This window comes from Eschrichtius robustus, chromosome 9 (assembly GCF_028021215.1).
Source record: "Eschrichtius robustus isolate mEscRob2 chromosome 9, mEscRob2.pri, whole genome shotgun sequence".
Taxonomy (NCBI): Eukaryota; Metazoa; Chordata; class Mammalia; order Artiodactyla; family Eschrichtiidae; genus Eschrichtius; species Eschrichtius robustus.
In genome coordinates this window covers 68,864,789-68,883,582 of record NC_090832.1, presented here as the reverse complement: position 1 = coordinate 68,883,582, position 18,794 = coordinate 68,864,789, and the positions used below count along the sequence as shown (strand labels likewise).

General features: G+C 36.0%; 1 protein-coding gene across 1 annotated transcript in view; it reads left to right on the top strand.

Annotated features, from left to right (window-relative positions):
• Positions 1-18,794, top strand: part of PM20D2 (peptidase M20 domain containing 2) — a 29,736-nt gene that overhangs the window by 2,381 nt on the left and 8,561 nt on the right. The window contains exons 2-4 of the mRNA XM_068551465.1: positions 278-426; positions 3,434-3,576; positions 4,925-5,079. Coding sequence (XP_068407566.1) covers positions 278-426; positions 3,434-3,576; positions 4,925-5,079 — 447 coding nt within the window. The remainder of the gene's footprint in view (positions 1-277; positions 427-3,433; positions 3,577-4,924; positions 5,080-18,794) is intronic.

Below are 18,794 nucleotides of genomic sequence, written 5' to 3'. Positions count from 1 at the left end.
ATCTTTGACATTAGTTCTATAAAACTGTGTTATAAGATTGGGAAAAGTTTCCTATAGAGACTTTAGTACATACTTTGAGCCAAATTGGTATAATAATGTCAATTGCAAGTTTGTGGTGAATTTAGCACGGTAGATTTATGCCCACTGCCTTACTTGAGTCAGAGAACAAAACCTCTCTTCATAGTTTGATTTAGATTGTGAATACATATGCAAGGGAACCTGACTGATATCGCCTGCTAGGATTTTTTGTTGCTCTGACACAGGTATTTCTTTCTAGGTAATTGTTCTGGGAACCCCTGCAGAAGAAGATGGTGGTGGCAAAATTGATTTAATCGAAGCAGGGGCTTTTAAAAATCTTGATGTTGTTTTTATGGCCCATCCATCTCAAGAGAATGCTGCTTATCTACCTGATGTGGCTGAACATGAGTGAGTAATCAAGTTGAAATAAACTTCGTAGTGGAAAACAGGCTATTAGAATACTTTAGTGACTTAACCGGAGGCTAAAACTCCGTACTTCTGCATTTAAAAAGTAAATTGAAAAAAAACAGTAAATTGAAAGATAATGGTGTGATATTTGATTTCCATTGAACGACATTTGGTAGGCCCCTTCTAATTGAGATTTAATATGGTGTTCATAATTGAACTGTTAAAATACTGCCTAAAAAGCGTAAGAATAGCAAACAATATGTTGACACTTATGTTCTATTTTGAATTGAGAGGAATCTGGTTTCTGGACAATGTCTGTCCTTTGATATGGAGTTGCATTTGCAGCTGAATAGATCTGCAAGAGACAGCTTTGTTAGACTTGGGAAGAAAACACACTTCTCTAGTTTACTTATTTTGAGTTCTTTGCAAAAAGGATAAATTATGTTCCTGACGAAAAAATACAGAAACTGACTAGCTGTGGATTTGATTGGAATTTGCCAATATATCCTTTTCTGATTTGTCTGGTGCTGAAACTTTTTTTTTTCTTTTTTATCTTTCTCTATGTTGAAAAGCTCACTTTTTTTTGGTACCTAGGAGCATGCATCATTTAAGTGGCTTAAATTTTTTACATCAGAAATTTCAACCATAATAGTTAATGGTCCAGTTAGGGGTCTGGTCCCAAGGAGCCATGGCTCAGCTGCTTCAGGAAAACCCCATGTTCTCATCTGCAGTAGCCAGGGAGTAATCGCAGAACCACCCCAGCAGTGCTTCTAGATTGTGTGTTCAGTTATCCTGCATTTCTCTGCATCCCTTGTTTTCAGAGGATGAGTATTTTAACTGTCCTGGTATTTTTGGTCTTATCACCAGGAATAATTGGTATTGTGACAGTAGGAAGAGTCTTTCAACTTCCGTTTCAGGGATGCTGTACAGTAGTACACCTCTGGAAAACCTTAGAGGTTAGAAATCTCTGCCAATGCCTCTGGCTAGAAGGGACCAGTGGCTGCAGGCAGGCTTCCCAGTCCATTAGCCTTCTAGGATTTAGGGTTAGGTACGCTTCTTGGCCTTGATTCTGAAGTCAGTCCATTGGGCCTCAGGCCTTTTCTTAGTATCTGGCTTCTTAGGTTTTTCACTGGCCAACTTTTAAGATGGAAAAGAGAGCAAGAACAAAAATTTAATTTAAAAAATTACTAATCTATTCATGCTAAAAATCTGTAACAATAAATAAGATAAAGCACTATGTCCCTATTAATCACCTTTTTCACATACAGTCCCTTTTCTAGAGATGTATATTCTTCCAGGACTTTGGGGGTATATTTATAGACATAAAATAGGTACATGTATAAATTAAATTTTAAAGGAGGATTTTTCCCCCCTCTGAAATAGTCTGCTAAATATATTGTTGATCTGGCTCTTGCTTTTTAAAATTAAACAATGTGTCTTGAATATCATTCCATATCAGTTTTTTTTAAATGTGCTTTTTAAGCCTAAAATACTAATGCTGATATAAAACAGGCATTAACATTTCTTTTCCTGTAGTTTATTGTGCTTTAATTGTACATAGATTTGAACCCTAGAAGAAATGGTGCTAGAGCCATTTTCATAAAGGACATCTTTTTCCATTTTTTAATATTTATCACCAGTTTTGTTAAAATTCCAGTTTCTGGGTGATGGTGATAAGATATAGATTGAGGAAATAACAAGTATCCTAAAATTTAAAATATATATTTGGATGCTTTTACTTGTTTTTGTTTTTTTAATAGAATGTTTGGAATCAGTAAAGAAATGCCATGAGCCTCCTGAATCTAGCTCATTAAAAAAAAAATAAGTCTAGAGTGACTTTTTAATAATTTAAATGTGGGTACTATTAATTAGGCTTAAAAAGTGTTATCCAAACAAGTCACCATTATTATTATTTTTTTTGGGGGGGTTATCAGACAAGGCCATGAGTCATGTGTTCAAAGAGTTAAAAAAACAAATGGAGGCAAGTCATCTTTATAAATAACTATTTAATATACAATCCTTTCTCTAAACCTTATTGTTTTTTATTGTATCTGAGTAGACTGGTATGAGAACTATTGGGAAGTGGAAAAACAATTTATAAAATTTTAAGGGGGATGTCCCTGGTGGTGCAGTGGTTAAGAATCCTCCTGCCAATGCAGGGGACATGGGTTCGAGCCCTGGTCTGGGAAGATCCCACATGCCACGGAGCAACTAAGCCCGTGCGCCACAACTACTGAGCCTGAGTGCCACAACTACTGAAGCCCGCACGCCTAGAGCCCATGCTCTGCAACGAGAAGCCACCACAATGAGAAGCCCGCGCACTGCAACAAAGAGTAGCCCCCGCTCGCCGCAACTAGAGAAGCACGCGTGCAGCAACAAAGACCCAACCCAGCCAAAAATAAAATTAATTAATTAATTAATTCTTAAAAATCTTTTAAGGTATTAGTGATGCAGGTATTCTAGAACATTAATAAAATATTGGTCAGGAACAACTGACTTAACGCTAGAATATTTTATAATACTGTGAATATAATCTGATTTTTAGAGGTTGTCTTAACCCATTTCAAATGTCACCTCCTTTCTGTCTTTCCTTGACCTTTCCCCACCCTTAAGACAGAAAGAATTATTTGAGTTTTTGCAGACCTTTGATATAGAACTATCACAGTACAGTGTAGAAGGAGACGGGAGCCATCTCTTGTAATTCCAGCACTTAATACAGTATTGCATTGTTTGTTTAAATTGAATTGTGTACAGATTTAATTTGTACAGGAGCTCCATTGAGCAAAGTTCTTTTTCTCTGGTTTTTTGGAATGCCTTCTTTGTGTTAGTCACTGTATTACGTAATAATAAACTAGAACTAAGGTATGTAAATTGCTACATTATTGCTACAAATTAATTCATCAGTGTGAATTAATTTTGAATAATAGTCGGGTAGTTCTAATTACTTGGATTTTCTTACTTTGATGATATTGAAAAAAGTAATTCCGAATGATGTTTTATTTCCTAGTGTGATTGTGAAGTACTATGGAAAAGCATCTCATGCTGCTGCTTATCCCTGGGAAGGACTAAATGCATTAGATGCTGCTGTCCTCGCCTACAACAATCTGTCTGCGTTAAGACAACAAATGAAACCGACCTGGAGAGTTCATGGTACGAATGTCAAATACTTTGGGTAATAGGTGGCGCTTAATATATTTCAGTGCAGTATAATTCCTTAATATTTGATTTAAAAAAACATTTGGGAACATTTTATGTACTTTATGAATATTTCAAAAATTTTTAACATTTTCAGAAATTCCTGGGACAGGATACTAGATGTTCATTTATATGTGTAAGAAGATAGTTAAGATTATTTGTACATAAATAGAATGGTCATTTTGAGTATTAGAAATAATGTTTTTATGTAAGGATCTATGTTCTTTCTGTGGATATTTGAAAGTTAGAACTTGATTTTTCAGTTATCCTCACTGTCTCAATATTCTGTGGGTATTTGAAAGTTAGAATTGGATTTTTTCAGTTATCTTCACTGTCTCTTAATAACAAAATTTCATCATTTTCTCATTTAAAAAAAAAAGTGGTGGTTACTGGTTTTATGTACTCAAGTGCTGTTAATCCTAAGTAACATCTTTTTAAGTTATGTGTATCACCTTAATATATATATAGTAATAAAGTACTGTCTTGAAGGTACAGATCTATTTTTTAGTTTAATTCCTTATGATTTAAGAAATTATTATACTTTAAGATCTGTTCTTTGCCTGATTTTGCTATAGTCTGAAATTAGTTTGTAACTGCACTTTTACCAATTTTCTACCTTAGTTTCTTTAAAAAGAATAAACAGGAATATGTAAAAAATATTTCTTTTTAAAACAGGTCATATAAAATAGGTTTTGCATACTTATTTTCATTATTATTTTGAATGGATGCATCTTCCTTCTCAGTCTAGTTCCAAATAAATGCATTTGTTTTGACAGTTGGTAGTATACTTTGTCATCTTTGACTTGCATTGGTTTCTTGTTGGCATGAAAATTATTTTCCCAGAGCCAAATGCTATTTAAAATGGGATTCCTGAGGTATGAGGGTAATTATAGAAGCTCATACCATTGGTTTTTTTCCTTATGTCAAAAGTTTATCAAAATGTACAACTGTAATAAAACGCACTGAAATAAAAGTCTCCCAGAAGCCTTAAGATAGTTGTAAAAATTTCTAACAGTTTCTCTATAGTCAGGAATCATAATTTCTTAACATCGTATAAATTCCTCAGACTAAAGTACATATAGACAGTTATTTTTTTTTCCTATTAGTGAGAAAGTATCACACTGTGCATAGAAACTTGTTGTATAACATCAAAATCTTTGGTTGGCATATATGTGACGCTAATAAGTTTAAATTATTTTTCTTTATGTATATATTGGCTGAAAAACTTTATGGGTGTATTTAAGCTTAAAGAAATGATCTCCAAGCTCCAAGCTCAATTCCAGTAATTTGGTTCTTTTTATAGGTATAATAAAAAATGGTGGTGTAATACCCAATATCATTCCCTCTTATTCTGAACTAATCTATTACTTCCGTGCACCCTCAATGAAAGAACTTCCAGTTTTGACCAAAAAGGCAGAAGATTGCTTCAGAGCTGCAGCTTTGGCTACTGGGTGCACAGTAAGAACTTTTAAGAGTTAATCTAAGTTATAATCAGAAGTATATATGTGGGCTGGGGTTGTTTATATTGTTACATTTAGAACCTAATTTGCCTCCCTTTTATTTGGCAATCAATGCCTTGAATATGCGAAACCAGTTGACTGAATAGTTGATGTGAAAATCTTTCATTCTTATTTATTTTACTCAGTGTCTGCATAGGGAAGACTGCAGTCGTCTTATTACACAGGACTTAGAATAACTGATATTGCTGAGCTAGACTCCCTGCCTTTTTGCAAGTTATATTTTTCCTTATTGGCAGTTATGCTTTTGGAATTGCTGTATATAGTTCCTGTAAAGGGAACTTTATGGCAAAATCAGCCAAACCTATTTTTGGTGAAGTGACAGGTATGTGTAGTAGTGATATAAATACTTATGGCTTGCTGGAATGAAAGTTAAAATAGACACAGTAGTCAAGAGGTTTTGTTTATTTGACTCATAAAGTCGGCAGCATGTATGTACCAATCATGTAGGGCATACAGTGGGATGAGAAGCTCCAGAATGCATAAATCTTGCCCTGGGGCAAGCCTGTAGTCTGGTTGGAGAGAGATAAGATCTGGATTTGTGCCTCTCAGCCTCACTGATTCTGTAACTTTTGGAAATGTTATTTAATATCTCTGGGCCTCCATTTTCTCTTGAAAAATGGAGATAATGATATAATCTATCTTAGGGTTCTTATGAGAATTATAATGGCATAATGTTTGTGAAGAGTTAGGGCCAACACCTCATACCTTATTTTTTTCTACCCTCAGTAGATTGGAGATGTATGATTTATTCAGATAGTAAGAGTGATTCTAAGGCAATATATGTTAAGTGTCCAAAGAGTAAAAAATTAAGCATTCATCCCTTATTTATTTATAATTATAAATATAGATATTTAAAATATTTATAACATAAATACATGAACTATTAGCACTAGCTAATATCCCAAGGTATAATATTCCCTTATAATAAGATTCATTGTTATTAGATTTGAGTCTATATTTAAGTCTTTTTTCCCTCAGTTTTATTGAGATAAAATTGACATACAGCACTGTATAGGTTTAAGGTATACAACATAATGATCTGACTTACATACATCATGAAATGGATTATCACAATAAGTTTGGTGAACATCCATCATGTCACATAGCTACAACATTAAAGAAATGGAAAAGAAATTTTTTTCCTTTATGATGAGAACTCTTAGGATTTACCCTAACTTTCATGGATAATGCACAGCAGTGTTAATTATCTTTATCATGTTGTACTTATATCCCTAGTACTTATTTACCTTATAGCTGGCAGCTTGTACCTTTTGCCTACTTTTGCCTAATTCCCCCTCCCGCCAGCACCCGACTCTGGAAGCCATAAATCTGATCTCTTTTTCTATGAGTTTGCTTGTTTTTGAAGTATAATTGACCTACAACACTATGTTAGCTCCTGGTATACAACATAATGATTTGATAGTTCTGTTCATTTCAAAATGACCACCATGATAAGTCTAGTTGTCATCTGTCACCATACAAAGATATTACAGAATTATTGACTGTATTCCCCACACTGTACATTTCATACCTATGGCTCATTTATTTTGTACTGAATGTTTGTAATCTCCCTCACCTACTACTCTTTTCTCCCAAACCCCCTTCCCTCTGGCAACAACCTGTTTGTTCTCCTTATGACCCTGTTTCTGTTTAGTTATAGTTGTCCATTTGTTTTGTTTTTTAGATTCCACATGTAAGTGAAATCATACAGTATTTGTCTTTCTTTGTCTGACTTATTTCACTTAACATAATACCCTCTAGGTCCATCCATGTTGTCGCAAATGGCAATGTTTCATTCTTTTTATACAGCTGATTAATACAGCTGCTTAATATTCCATTGTATATATGTATACCTTTAGCTATTGTTTTTACATTCCATCTGTTGATGGACACTTAGACTGCTTCCATATCTTGGCTATTGTAGATAGTGCTGCAGTGAACATAGGGGTGCATATATCTTTTCGAATTAGCGTTTTTATTTTCTTCACATACCCAGAAGTGGAATTGCTGGAGAGTATGGTAGTTCTATTTTTAATTTTTTGAGGAATCCCCATACTGTTTTCCATAGTGGTTGTACCGATGTAGATTCCCACCAGTAGTGCACAAGGGTTCCCTTCTCTCCACATGCTCACCAACATGTATTCGTTGTCTTTTTCGATAATAGCCATTCTGACAGATGTGAGGTGCTATTTCATTGTGGTTTTGACTTGCATTTCCCTAATGATTAGTGATGTCGAGCATCTTTTCATGTGCCTGTTCCCGTCTGTATGTCTTCTGTAGAAAAATGTCTATTCAGGTTCTCTGCCCATTTTTTTAATGAAGCTGTTTGGTTTTTTGCTATTGAGTTGTATGAGTTCTTTGTATATATTGGATATTAACCCCTGTTGGATCTGTTGTTTGCAAACATCTCCCTTTCAGTGGTGGCCTTCTTATTTTGTTGATGGTAACCTTCACTGTTCAAAAGCCTTTGAGTTTGATGTAGTCCCATTCATTTATTTTTACTTTTTTTTCCCTTGCCTGAAGAGGCATATCCAAAAAATAAAATTGCTAAGTCTGACGTCAAAGAGCGTACTGCCTATGTTTTCTTCTAGGAGTTTTATGGTTTGGGGTCTTACATTTAAATCTTTAATCCATTTTGAGTTTATTTTTGTATATGGTGTGAGAAAGTAGTCCAGTTTAATTCTTTTGCATGTGGCTGTTCAGTTTTCCAAACACCACTTATGGAAAGACTGTCTTTTCTTCATTGTATATTCTTGCTTCCTTTTTTTGTAGATTAATTGACCAAAGATGCATGGGTTTATTTCTGGGCTGTCTGTTCTGTTCCATTGCTCTATGTATCTGTTTTTGTGCCAGTACCATACTGTTTTGATTACCGTAGCTTTGTAGTATAGTTTGAAATCAGGGAGCATGATACCTCCTTTTGTTTTTCTTTCTTAAGATTGTTTTGGCTATTCAGGGTCTTTTGTGTTTCTTTACAAGTTTTAGAATTATTTGTTCTAGTTCTGTGAAAAATGCCATTGGTATTTTTATAGGGATTGCAGTGAATCTGTAGATTGCCTTGGGTAGTATGGTCATTTTAACAATATTAATTCTTCCAAACCTTGAACATGGTATATCTTTTCGTCTGTTTGTCTCATCTTCATTTGCTTTCATCGGTGTCTTATAGTTTTCCAGGTACAGGTCTTTTACTTGATTAGTTAGATTTATTCCTAGGTTATCTTATTCTTTTTGATGAGATCATGAATGGGATTGTTTTCTTAATTTCTCTTCTGATAGTTCATTGCTAGTGTATAGAAATGCAACAGATTTCTCTATATTAATTTTGTATCCTGCAACTTTACGATATTCATTGATGAGTTCTAGTAGTTTTTTGGTGGCATCTTTAGGGTTTTCTATGTATAGCATCATGTCATCTGCAAACAGTTGACAGTTTTACTTCTTCCTTTCCAATTTGGATGCCTTTTATTTCTATTTTTTGTCTGATTGCTGTGGCTAGGACTTCCAATACTAAGTTGAATAGAATTGGGCAGAGTGGGCATCCCTGTCTTGTTCCTGCTCTTAGAGGAAATGCTTTCAGCTTTTTACTGTTGATTATGATGTTGGCTGTGGGCTTGTCGTATATGACTTCTTTTTAATTATTAATTTTTATTGGAGTATAGTTGCTTTACAATGTTATGTTAGTTTCTGCTGTACAGCAAAGTGAATCAGTTATACGTATACATATATCCCCTCTTTCTTAGAGTTCCTTCCCACTTAGGTCACAACAGAGCATTGAGTAGAGTTCCTTGTGCTATACAGTAGGTTCTCATTAGTTATCTATTTTATGCATAGTAGTGTATGTAAGTCAATCCCAATCTCCCAGTTCATCCCACCTCCCCCTTCCCCCCTTGGTATCCATACGTTTGTTCTCTACTTGTGTGTCTCTATTTCTGCTTTGCAAATAAGTTCATCTGTATCATTTTTCTAGATTCCACATATAAGCAATATTACATGATATTTGTTTTTCTCTTTCTGACTTACTTCACTCTGTATGACAGTCTCTAGGGCCATCTATGTCTCTGCAAATGGCACAATTTCATTTCTTTTTATGGCTGAGTAATATTCCATTGTATATATGTGCCACATCTTCTTTATCCATTCCTCTGTTGATGGACATTTAGGTGGCTTCCACATCCTGGCTGCTGTAAATTGTGCTGCAGTGAACATAGGGGTTCAGGTGTCTTTTTGAGTTACAGTTTTCTCTAGGCATATGCCCAGGAGTGGGGTTGCTGGGTCATATGGTAGTTCTGTTTTTAGTATTTTGAGGGACCTCCATACTGTTCTCCACAGTGGCTGTACCAGTTTACATTCCCACCAACAGTGTAGGAGGGTTCCCTTCTCTCCACACCCTCTCCAGCATTTATTGTTTGTAGATTTTTTGATGATGGCCATTCTGACTGGTGTGAGGTGATACCTCACTGTAGTTTTGATATGTATTTCTCTAATAATTAGTGATGTTGAGCATGTTTTCATGTATTTCTTGGCCATCTATATGTCTTCTTTGGAGAAATGTCTATTTAGGTCTTCCACCCATTTTTTGATTTTTTTTTTTTTTTGATATTGAGCTGCATGAACTGTTTGTATATTTTGGAGATTAATCTCTTGTCGGTTACTTCATTTGCAAATATTTTCTCCCAGTCTGAGTGTTTATGGTTTTCATTTTGTTTGTGGTTTCCTTTGCTTTGCAAACGCTTTTAAGTTTAATTAGGTCCCGTTTGTTTATTTTTGGTTTTATTTTCATTACTGTAGGAGGTGGGTCAAAAAAGACTTTGCTGCAATTTATGTCAAAGAGTGTTCTGCCTATGTTTCCTCTAAGAGTGTCTGGCCTTACATTTAGGCCTTTAATCCATTTTGAGTTTATTTTTGTGTATGGTGTTACGGAGTGTTGTAATTTCAGTCTTTTACATGTAGCTGTCCAGTTTTCCCAGCACCATTTATTGAAAGACTGTCTTTTCTCCATTGTATATTTTTGCTTCCTTTCTCATAGATTAGGTGACCATAATTAGGTGCGTGGGTTTATCTCTGGGCTCTCTATCCTGTTCATTGATCTATATTTCTGTTTGACTTTTGTTATTGAGGTATGTTCCCTCTACACCTCCTTTGTGGAGAGGTTTTTGTTTGTTTGTTTGTTTGTTTTAATTTATTTATTTAATTCTTCGTTGCTGCGTGCGGGCCTTCTCCAGTTGCGGTGAGCAGGAGCCACTCTTGGCCATGGTGTGTGGGCTTCTCATTGCGGTGGCTTCTGTCGTTGCGGAGCACGGGCTCTAGACACGCGGGCTTCAGTAGTTGTGGTGCACGGGCTCAGTATTTGTGGCATGTGGGCTCAGTAGTTGTGGCTTGCGGGCTCTAGAGCACGGGCTCAGTAGTTGTGGTGCACGGGCTTAGTTGCTCCACGGCATGTGGGATCTTCCCGGACCAGGGCTTGAACCCGTGTCCCCTGCATTGGCAGGTGGATTCCTAACCACTGCACCACCAGGGAAGTCCCCGAGAGTTTTTTTTTTTTTTTTAATATTTTTATTTATTAATTTGGTTGCACCGGGTCTTATTTATTTATTTATTTTTATATTTATTTTTGGCTGTGTCGGGTCTTCGTTTCTGTGCGAGGGCTTTCTCCAGTTGCGGCAAGCAGGGGCCACTCATCATCGCGGTGCGCGGGCCCCTTCACTATCGCGGCCTCTCCTGTTGCGGAGCACAGGCTCCAGACGCGCAGGCTCAGTAGCTGTGGCTCACGGGCCCAGTTGCTCCGCGGCATGTGGGATCCTCCCAGACCAGGGCTCGAACCCGTGTCCCCTGCATTAGCAAGCAGATTCTCAACCACTGCGCCACGAGGGAAGCCCCCCGAGAGTTTTTATCATAAAGGGATGTTGAATTTTGTCAAAAGCTTTTTCTGCATCTACTGAAATGATCATACGATTTTTATTCTTCAGTTTATTAATGTGGTGTATCACATTGATTTATTTGTGGATATTGAACCATTCTTGTTGCATCCCTGGGATAAATTGAACTTGATCGTAGTATATAATCCTTTTAATGTATTGTTGAATTCAGTTTGCTAATATTTTGTTGAGGATTTTTGCATCTATGTTACCAGTGATACTGTCCCGTAATTTCATTTTTTGTGACATCTTTGTCTTGTTTTGGTGTCAAAGTGATACTGGCTTTATGGAATGAGTTTGGAAGTGTTCCTTCCCTGCAACTTTTTGGAATAGTTTGAGGATAGGTATTAACTCTTTTCTAAATTGTTTGGTAGAATTCACTTGTGAAGTCACGTCATCCTGGACTTCTGTTTATTAGAAGTTTCTTTTTATTACTGATTCATTTCATGAATTTCATTACTGGTAATTGGACGGTTCATATTTTCTATTTCTTCCTGTTTCAGTCTTGGGAGATGGTACATTTCTAGGAATCTGTTTATTTCTTCTAGGTTGTCCACTTTACTGGCGTATAATTGTTCATAGTAATCTGTTGGGATCCTTTTGTTTTTCTGTGGTGTCATTTGTAACTTTTCCTTTTTCATTTCTGATTTTAGTGATTTGGGCCCTCTCTTTTTCTTGATGAGTCTGGCTAAAGGTTTGCCAATTTTGTTTATCTTTTCAAAGAACCAGCTCTTAGTTTCTATATTTTCTGTTGTTTTTTTAAGGTTCTGTTTCATTTATTTCTGCTCTGATCATTATGATTTCTTTCCTTCTACTAACTTCAGGTTTTGTTTGTTGTTCTTTTTTTTTTTTTTTTTTAATTTTTTTTTTATACAGCAGGTTCTTTTTTTTCTTTTTTTAATCAGTCATCAATTTTATACACATCAGTGTATACATGTCAGTCCCAAATGCCCAATTCAGCACACCACCATCCCCACCCCACCGCAGTTTTCCCCCCTTGGTGTCCATACGTTTGTTCTCTACATCTGTGTCTCAGCTTCTGCCCTGCAAACCGGTTCATCTGTACCATTTTTCTAGGTTCCATATACATGAGTTAATATGCGATATTTGTTTTTCTCTTTCTGACTTACTTCACTCTGTATGACAGTCTCTAGATCCATCCACGTCTCAACAAATGACTCAATTTCGTTTCTTTTTATGGCTGAGTAATATTCCATTGTATATATGTACCACAACTTCTTTTTTTTTTTTTTTTTTTTTTACCCAATGAAAGTTTAGTATTAGTTGTTTTGTTTGTTTTTTTATACTGCAGGTTCTTATTAGGCATCAATTTTATACACATCGCTGTATACATGTCAATCCCAATCGCCCAATTCAGCACACCACCATCCCCACCTCACCGCAGTTTTCCCCCCTTGGTGTCCATATGTCCATTCTCTACATCTGTGTCTCAACTTCTGCCCTGCAAACTGGCTCATCTGTACCATTTTTCTAGGTTCCACATACATGCATTAATATACGATATTTGTTTTTCTCTTTCTGACTTACTTCACTCTGTATGACAGTCTCTAGATCCATCCACGTCTCAACAAATGACTCAATTTCGTTCCTTTTTATGGCTGAGTAATATTCCATTGTATATATGTACCACAACTTCTTTATCCATTCGTCTGCTGATGGGCATTTAGGTTGCTTCCATGACCTGGCTATTGTAAATAGTGCTGCAATGAACATTCGGGTGCATGTGTCTTTTTGAATTACGGTTTTCTCTGGGTATATGCCCAGTAGTGGGATTGCTGGGTCATATGGTAATTCTATTTTTAGTTTTTTAAGGAACCTCCATATTGTTCTCCATAGTGGCTGTATCAATTTACATTCCCACCAACAGTGCAAGAGGGTTCCCTTTTCTCCACACCCTCTCCAGCATTTGTTGTTTATAGATTTTCTGATGATGCCCATTCTAACTGGTGTGAGGTGATACCTCATTGTAGTTTTGATTTGCATTTCTCTAATAATTAGTGATGTTGAGCATCTTTTCATGTGCTTCTTGGCCATCTGTATGTCTTCTTTGGAGAAATGTCTATTTAGGTCTTCTGCCCATTTTTGGATTGGGTTGTTTGTTTCTTTAATATTGAGCTGAATGAGCTGTTTATATATTTTGGAGATTAATCCTTTGTCCATTGATTCATTTGCAAATATGTTCTCCCATTCTGAGGGTTGTCTTTTCATCTTGTTTATGGTTTCCTTTGCTGTGCAAAAGCTTTGAAGTTTCATTACGTCCCATTTGCTTATTTTTATTTTTATTTCCATTACTCTACGAGGTGGATCAAAAAAGATTTTGCTGTGATTTATGTCAAAGAGTGTTCTTCCTATGTTTTCCTCTAAGAGTTTTATAGTGTCCTGTGTTACATTTAGGTCTCGAATCCATTTTCAGTTTATTTTTGTGTATGGTGTTAGGGAGTATTCTAATTTCATTCTTTTACACGTAGCTGTCCAGTTTTCCCAGCACCACTTATTGAAGAGACTGTCTTTTCTCCATTGTATATCTTTGCCTCCTTTGTCATAGATTAGTTGACCATAGGTGCGTGGGTTTATCTTTGGGCTTTCTATCTTGTTCCATTGATCTATGTTTCTGTTTTTGTGCCAGTACCATACTGTCTTGATTACTGTAGCTTTGTAGTATAGTCTGAAGTCAGGGAGTCTGATTCCTCCAGCTCCATTTTTTTCCCTCAAGACTGCTTTGGCTATTCGGGGTCTTTTGTGTCTCCATACAAATTTTAAGATGATTTGTTCTAGTTCCATAAAAAATGCCATTGGTAATTTGATAGGGATTGCATTGAATCTGTAGATTGCTTTGAGTAGTATAGTCATTTTCACAATATTGATTCTTCCAATCCAAGAACATGGTATATCTCCCATCTGTTGGTATCATCTTTGATTTCTTTCATCAGTGTCTTATAGTTTTCTGCATACAGGTCTTTTGTCTCCTTAGGTAGATTTATTCCTAGGTATTTTATTCTTTTTGTTGCAATGGTAAATGGGAGTGTTTCCTTAATTTCTCTTTCAGATTTTTCATCATTAGTGTATAGGAATGCAAGAGATTTCTGTGCATGAATTTTGTATCCTGCAACTTTACCAAATTCATTGATTAGCTCTAGTAGGTTTCTGGTGGCATTTTTAGGATTTCTCTATGTATAGTATCATGTCATCTGCAAACAGTGACAGTTTTACTTCATCTTTTCCAATTTGTATTCCTTTTATTTCTTTTTCTTCTCTGATTGCCGTGGCTAGGACTTCCATGACTATATTGAATAATAGTGGTGAGAGTGGACATCCTTGTCTCATTCCTGATCTTAGAGGAAATGCTTTCAGTTTTTCACCATTGAGAATGATGTTTGCTGTGGGTTTGTCGTATATGGCTGTTATTATGTTGAGGTAGTTTCCCTCTATGCCCACTTTCTGGAGAGTTTTTATCATAAATGGGTGTTGAATTTTGTCAAAAGCTTTTTCTGCATCTATTGAGATGATCATATGGTTTTTCTTCTTCAATTTGTTAATATGGTGTATCACATTGATTTGCGTATATTGAAGAATCCTTGCATCCCTGGGATAAATCCCACTTGATCGTGGTGTATGATCCTTTTAATGTGTTGTTGGATTCTGTTTGCTAGTATTTTGTTGAGGAGTTTTGCATCTATATTCATCAGTGGTATTGGTCTGTAATTTTCTTTTTTTGTAGTGTCTTTGTCTGGTTTTGGTATCAGGGTGATGGTGGCCTCATAGAATGAGTTTGGGAGTGTTCCTTCCTCTGCAATTTTTTGGAAGAGTTTGAGAAGGATAGGTGTTAGCTCTTCTCTAAATGTTTGATAGAATTCGCCTGTGAAGCCATCTGGTCCTGGGCTTTGGTTTGTTGGAAGATTTTTAATCACAGTTTCAATTTCATTACTTGTGATTGGTCTGTTCATATTTTCTGTTTCTTCCTGGTTCAGTCTTGGAAGGTTATAGCTTTCTAAGAATTTGTCCATTTCTTCCAGGTTGTCCATTTTATTGGCATAGAGTTGCTTGTAGTAGTCTCTTAGGATGCTTTGTATTTCTGCGGTGTCTGTTGTAACTTCTCCTTTTTCATTTCTAATTTTATTGATTTGAGTCCTCTCCCTCTTTTTCTTGATGAGTCTGGCTAATGGCTTATCAATTTTGTTTATCTTCTCAAAGAACCAACTTTTAGTTTTATTGATCTTTGCTATTGTTTTCTTTGTTTCTATTTCATTTATTTCCGCTCTGATCTTTATGACTTCTTTCCTTCTGCTAACTTTGGGCTTTGTTTGTTCTTCTTTCTCTAGTTCCTTTAGGTGTAAGGTTAGATTATTTACTTGAGATTTTTCTTGTTTCTTTAGGTAGGCTTGTATAGCTATAAACTTCCCTCTTAGAACTGCTTTTGCTGCATCCCATAGGTTTTGGATCGTCATGTTTTCATTGTCACTTGTCTCTAGGTATTTTTTGATTTCCTCTTTGATTTCTTCAGTGATCTCTTGGTTATTTAGTAACGTATTGTTTAGCCTCCATGTGTTTGTGCTTTTCACGTTTTTTTCCCTGTAATTCATTTCTAATCTCATAGCGTTGTGGTCAGAAAAGATGCTTGATATGATTTCAATTTTCTTAAATTTACTGAGGCTTGATTTGTGACCCAAGATGTGATCTATCCTGGAGAATGTTCCATGTGCTCTTGAGAAGAAAGTGTATTCTGTTGTTTTTGGATGGAATGTCCTATAAATATCAATTAAATCTATCTGGTCTATTGTGTCATTTAAAGCTTGCATTTCCTTATTTATTTTCATTTTGGATGATCTGTTCATTGGTGTAAGTGAGGTGTTAAAGTCCCCTACTATTATTGTGTTACTGTCGATTTCCTCTTTTATAGCTGTTAGCAGTTGCCTTATGTATTGAGGTGCTCCTATGTTGGGTGCATATATATTTATAATTGTTATATCTTCTTCTTGGATTGATCCCTTGATCATTATGTAGTGTCCTTCCTTGTCTCTTGTAACATTCTTTATTTTAAAGTCTATTTTATCTGATATGAGTATAGCTACTCCAGCTTTCTTTTGATTTCCATTTGCATGGAATATCTTTTTCTATCCCCTCACTTTCAGTCTGTATGTGTCCCTAGGTCTGAAGTGGGTCTCTTGTAGACAGCATATATATGGGTCTTGTTTTTGTATCCATTCAGCCAGTCTATGTCTTTTGGTTGGAACATTTAATCCATTCACATTTAAGGTAATTATCGATATGTATGTTCCTATGACCATTTTCTTAATTGTTTTGGGTTTGTTTTTGTAGGTCCTTTTCTTCTCTTGTGTTTCCCACTTAGAGAAGTTCCTTTAGCATTTGTTGTAGAGCTGGCTTGGTGATGCTGAATTCTCGTAGCTTTTGCTTGTCTGTAAAGCTTTTGATTTCTCCATCGAACCTGAATGAGATCCTTGCTGGGTAGAGTAATTTTGGTTGTAGGTTCTTCCCTTTCATCACTTGAAGTATATCATGCCACTCCCTTCTGGCTTGTAGAGTTTCTGCTGAGAAATCAGCTGTTAACCTTATGGGAGTTCCCTTGTGTTATTTGTCATTTTTCCCTTGCTGCTTTCAATAATTTTTCTTTGTCTTTAATTTTTGCCAATTTGATTACTATGTGTCTTGGCATGTTTCTCCTTGGGTTTATCCTGTATGGGACTCTCTGCACTTCCTGGACTTGGGTGGCTATTTCCTTTCCCATGTTAGGGAAGTTTTCGACTATAATCTCTCCAAATATTTTCTCTGGTCCTTTCTCTCTCTCTTCTCCTTCTGGGACCCCTATAATGCAAATGTTGTTGCGTTTAATGTTGTCCCAGAGGTCTCTTAGGCTGTCTTCATTTCTTTTCATTCTTTTTTCTTTAGTCTGTTCCACAGCAGTGAATTCCACCATTCTGTCTTCCAGGTCACTTATCCGTTCTTCTGCCTCAGTTATTCTGCTATTGATTCCTTCTAGTGTAGTTTTCCTTTCAGTTATTGTATTGTTCATCTCTGTTTGTTTGTTCTTTAATTCTTCTAGGTCTTTGTTAAACATTTCTTGCATCTTCTCGATCTTTGCCTCCATTCTTATTCCGAGGTCCTGGATCATCTTCACTATCATTATTCTGAATTCTTTTTCTGGAAGGTTGCCTATCTCCACTTCATTTAGTTGTTTTTCTGGGGTTTTATCTTGTTCCTTCATCTGGTATATAGCCCTCTGCCTTTTCATCTTGTCTATCTTTCTGTGAATGTGGTTTTTGTTCCACAGGCTGCAGGATTGTAGTTTTTCTTGCTTCTTGTTTGTTGTTCTTTTCTAGTTCCTTTAGGTGTAAGGTTAGATTGTTTATTTGAGATTTTTCTTGTTTCCTGAGGTAAGCTTGTATTGCCGTAAACTTCTCTCTCAGAACAGCTTTTGCTGCATCTCGTGGATTTTGCATTGTTGTGTTTCCATTTTCATTTGTCTCCAGGTATTTTTATTTCCTCTTTGACTTATTTAGTGACCCACTGGTTGTTTAGGAGCATATTGTTTAGCTTCCTCACATCTGTGATTTTTGCAGTTTTTTTCTTGTAGTTGATTTCTAGTCTCATATGTTGTGGTCAGAAAAGATGCTTCATATGATTTCAGTCTTCTTAAATTTACTGAGACTTGTTATGTGGTCTAGCATGTTACCTGTCCTGGAGAATGTTGTATGTATCCTTGAAAAGAATGTGTATTCTGCTGCTTTTGGATGGAGTGTTCTATATATATCAGCAAGTCCATCTGGCCTTAATGTGTCACCTAAGGCCAGTGTTTCCTTATTGGTTTTCTGTTTGGATGATCTATTCCTTGATGAAAGTAGGGTGTTAATGTGTTACAGTCAGTTTCTCCCTATATGTTAGCTAATATTTGCTTTATGTATTTTGGTGTTCCATATGTTGGGTGCATATATATTTATAAATGTTATATCTTCTTGTTGGATTGACCTCTTGATCATTATGTAATGTCCTTGTCTCTTGTTACAGTCTTCTTTTAAAGTCTGTTTTGTCTGATGTAAGTATTGCTATCCTGGCTTTCTTTTCATTTCCATTTGCATGGAAATGCCTTTTTCCATCCCTTCACTTTCAGCCTGTCTGTGTCTTTAGATCTGAAATGAGTCTCTTGTAGGCAACATATATATGGGTCTTGTTTTTGTATCCATTCAACCACTCTGTGTCCTTTTTTTTTTTTTCAGCCATGCCATGTGGCTTGCAGGATCTTAGTTCCCTGACCAGGGATTGAACCTGGGTCCCGGCAGTGAAAGTGATGAGTCCTAACCACTGGACCACCAGGGAATTCCCCATATTTGGATTCGTCCCTCCTTTTTTTGTATATGTATCTATTATAGACTTTTGGTTTGTGGTGTCTATGAGGTTTATAAATAGCAATATATATACATTTGTGGTTATTTTAAGTTACTGATCTCTTAAGTTCGAATGCATTTTAACAACCCTGTTTTTTTATTCCTTCCCCTCACCTTTACTGTTTTTGATATCATATTTTACACCCTTTTCTTCTGTGTATCCCTTAACTCCTTATTATAGATATATATCTATATCTTTCCTATTAGCTTTATAAGTGGTTGATCTGTTGATACTACCTTTACTGTGTATTTACCTTTAGCAGTGTGATTTTTCCTTTTGTAATTTTCATATTTCTAGTTGTGTGGCAAGAAGTCCTTTT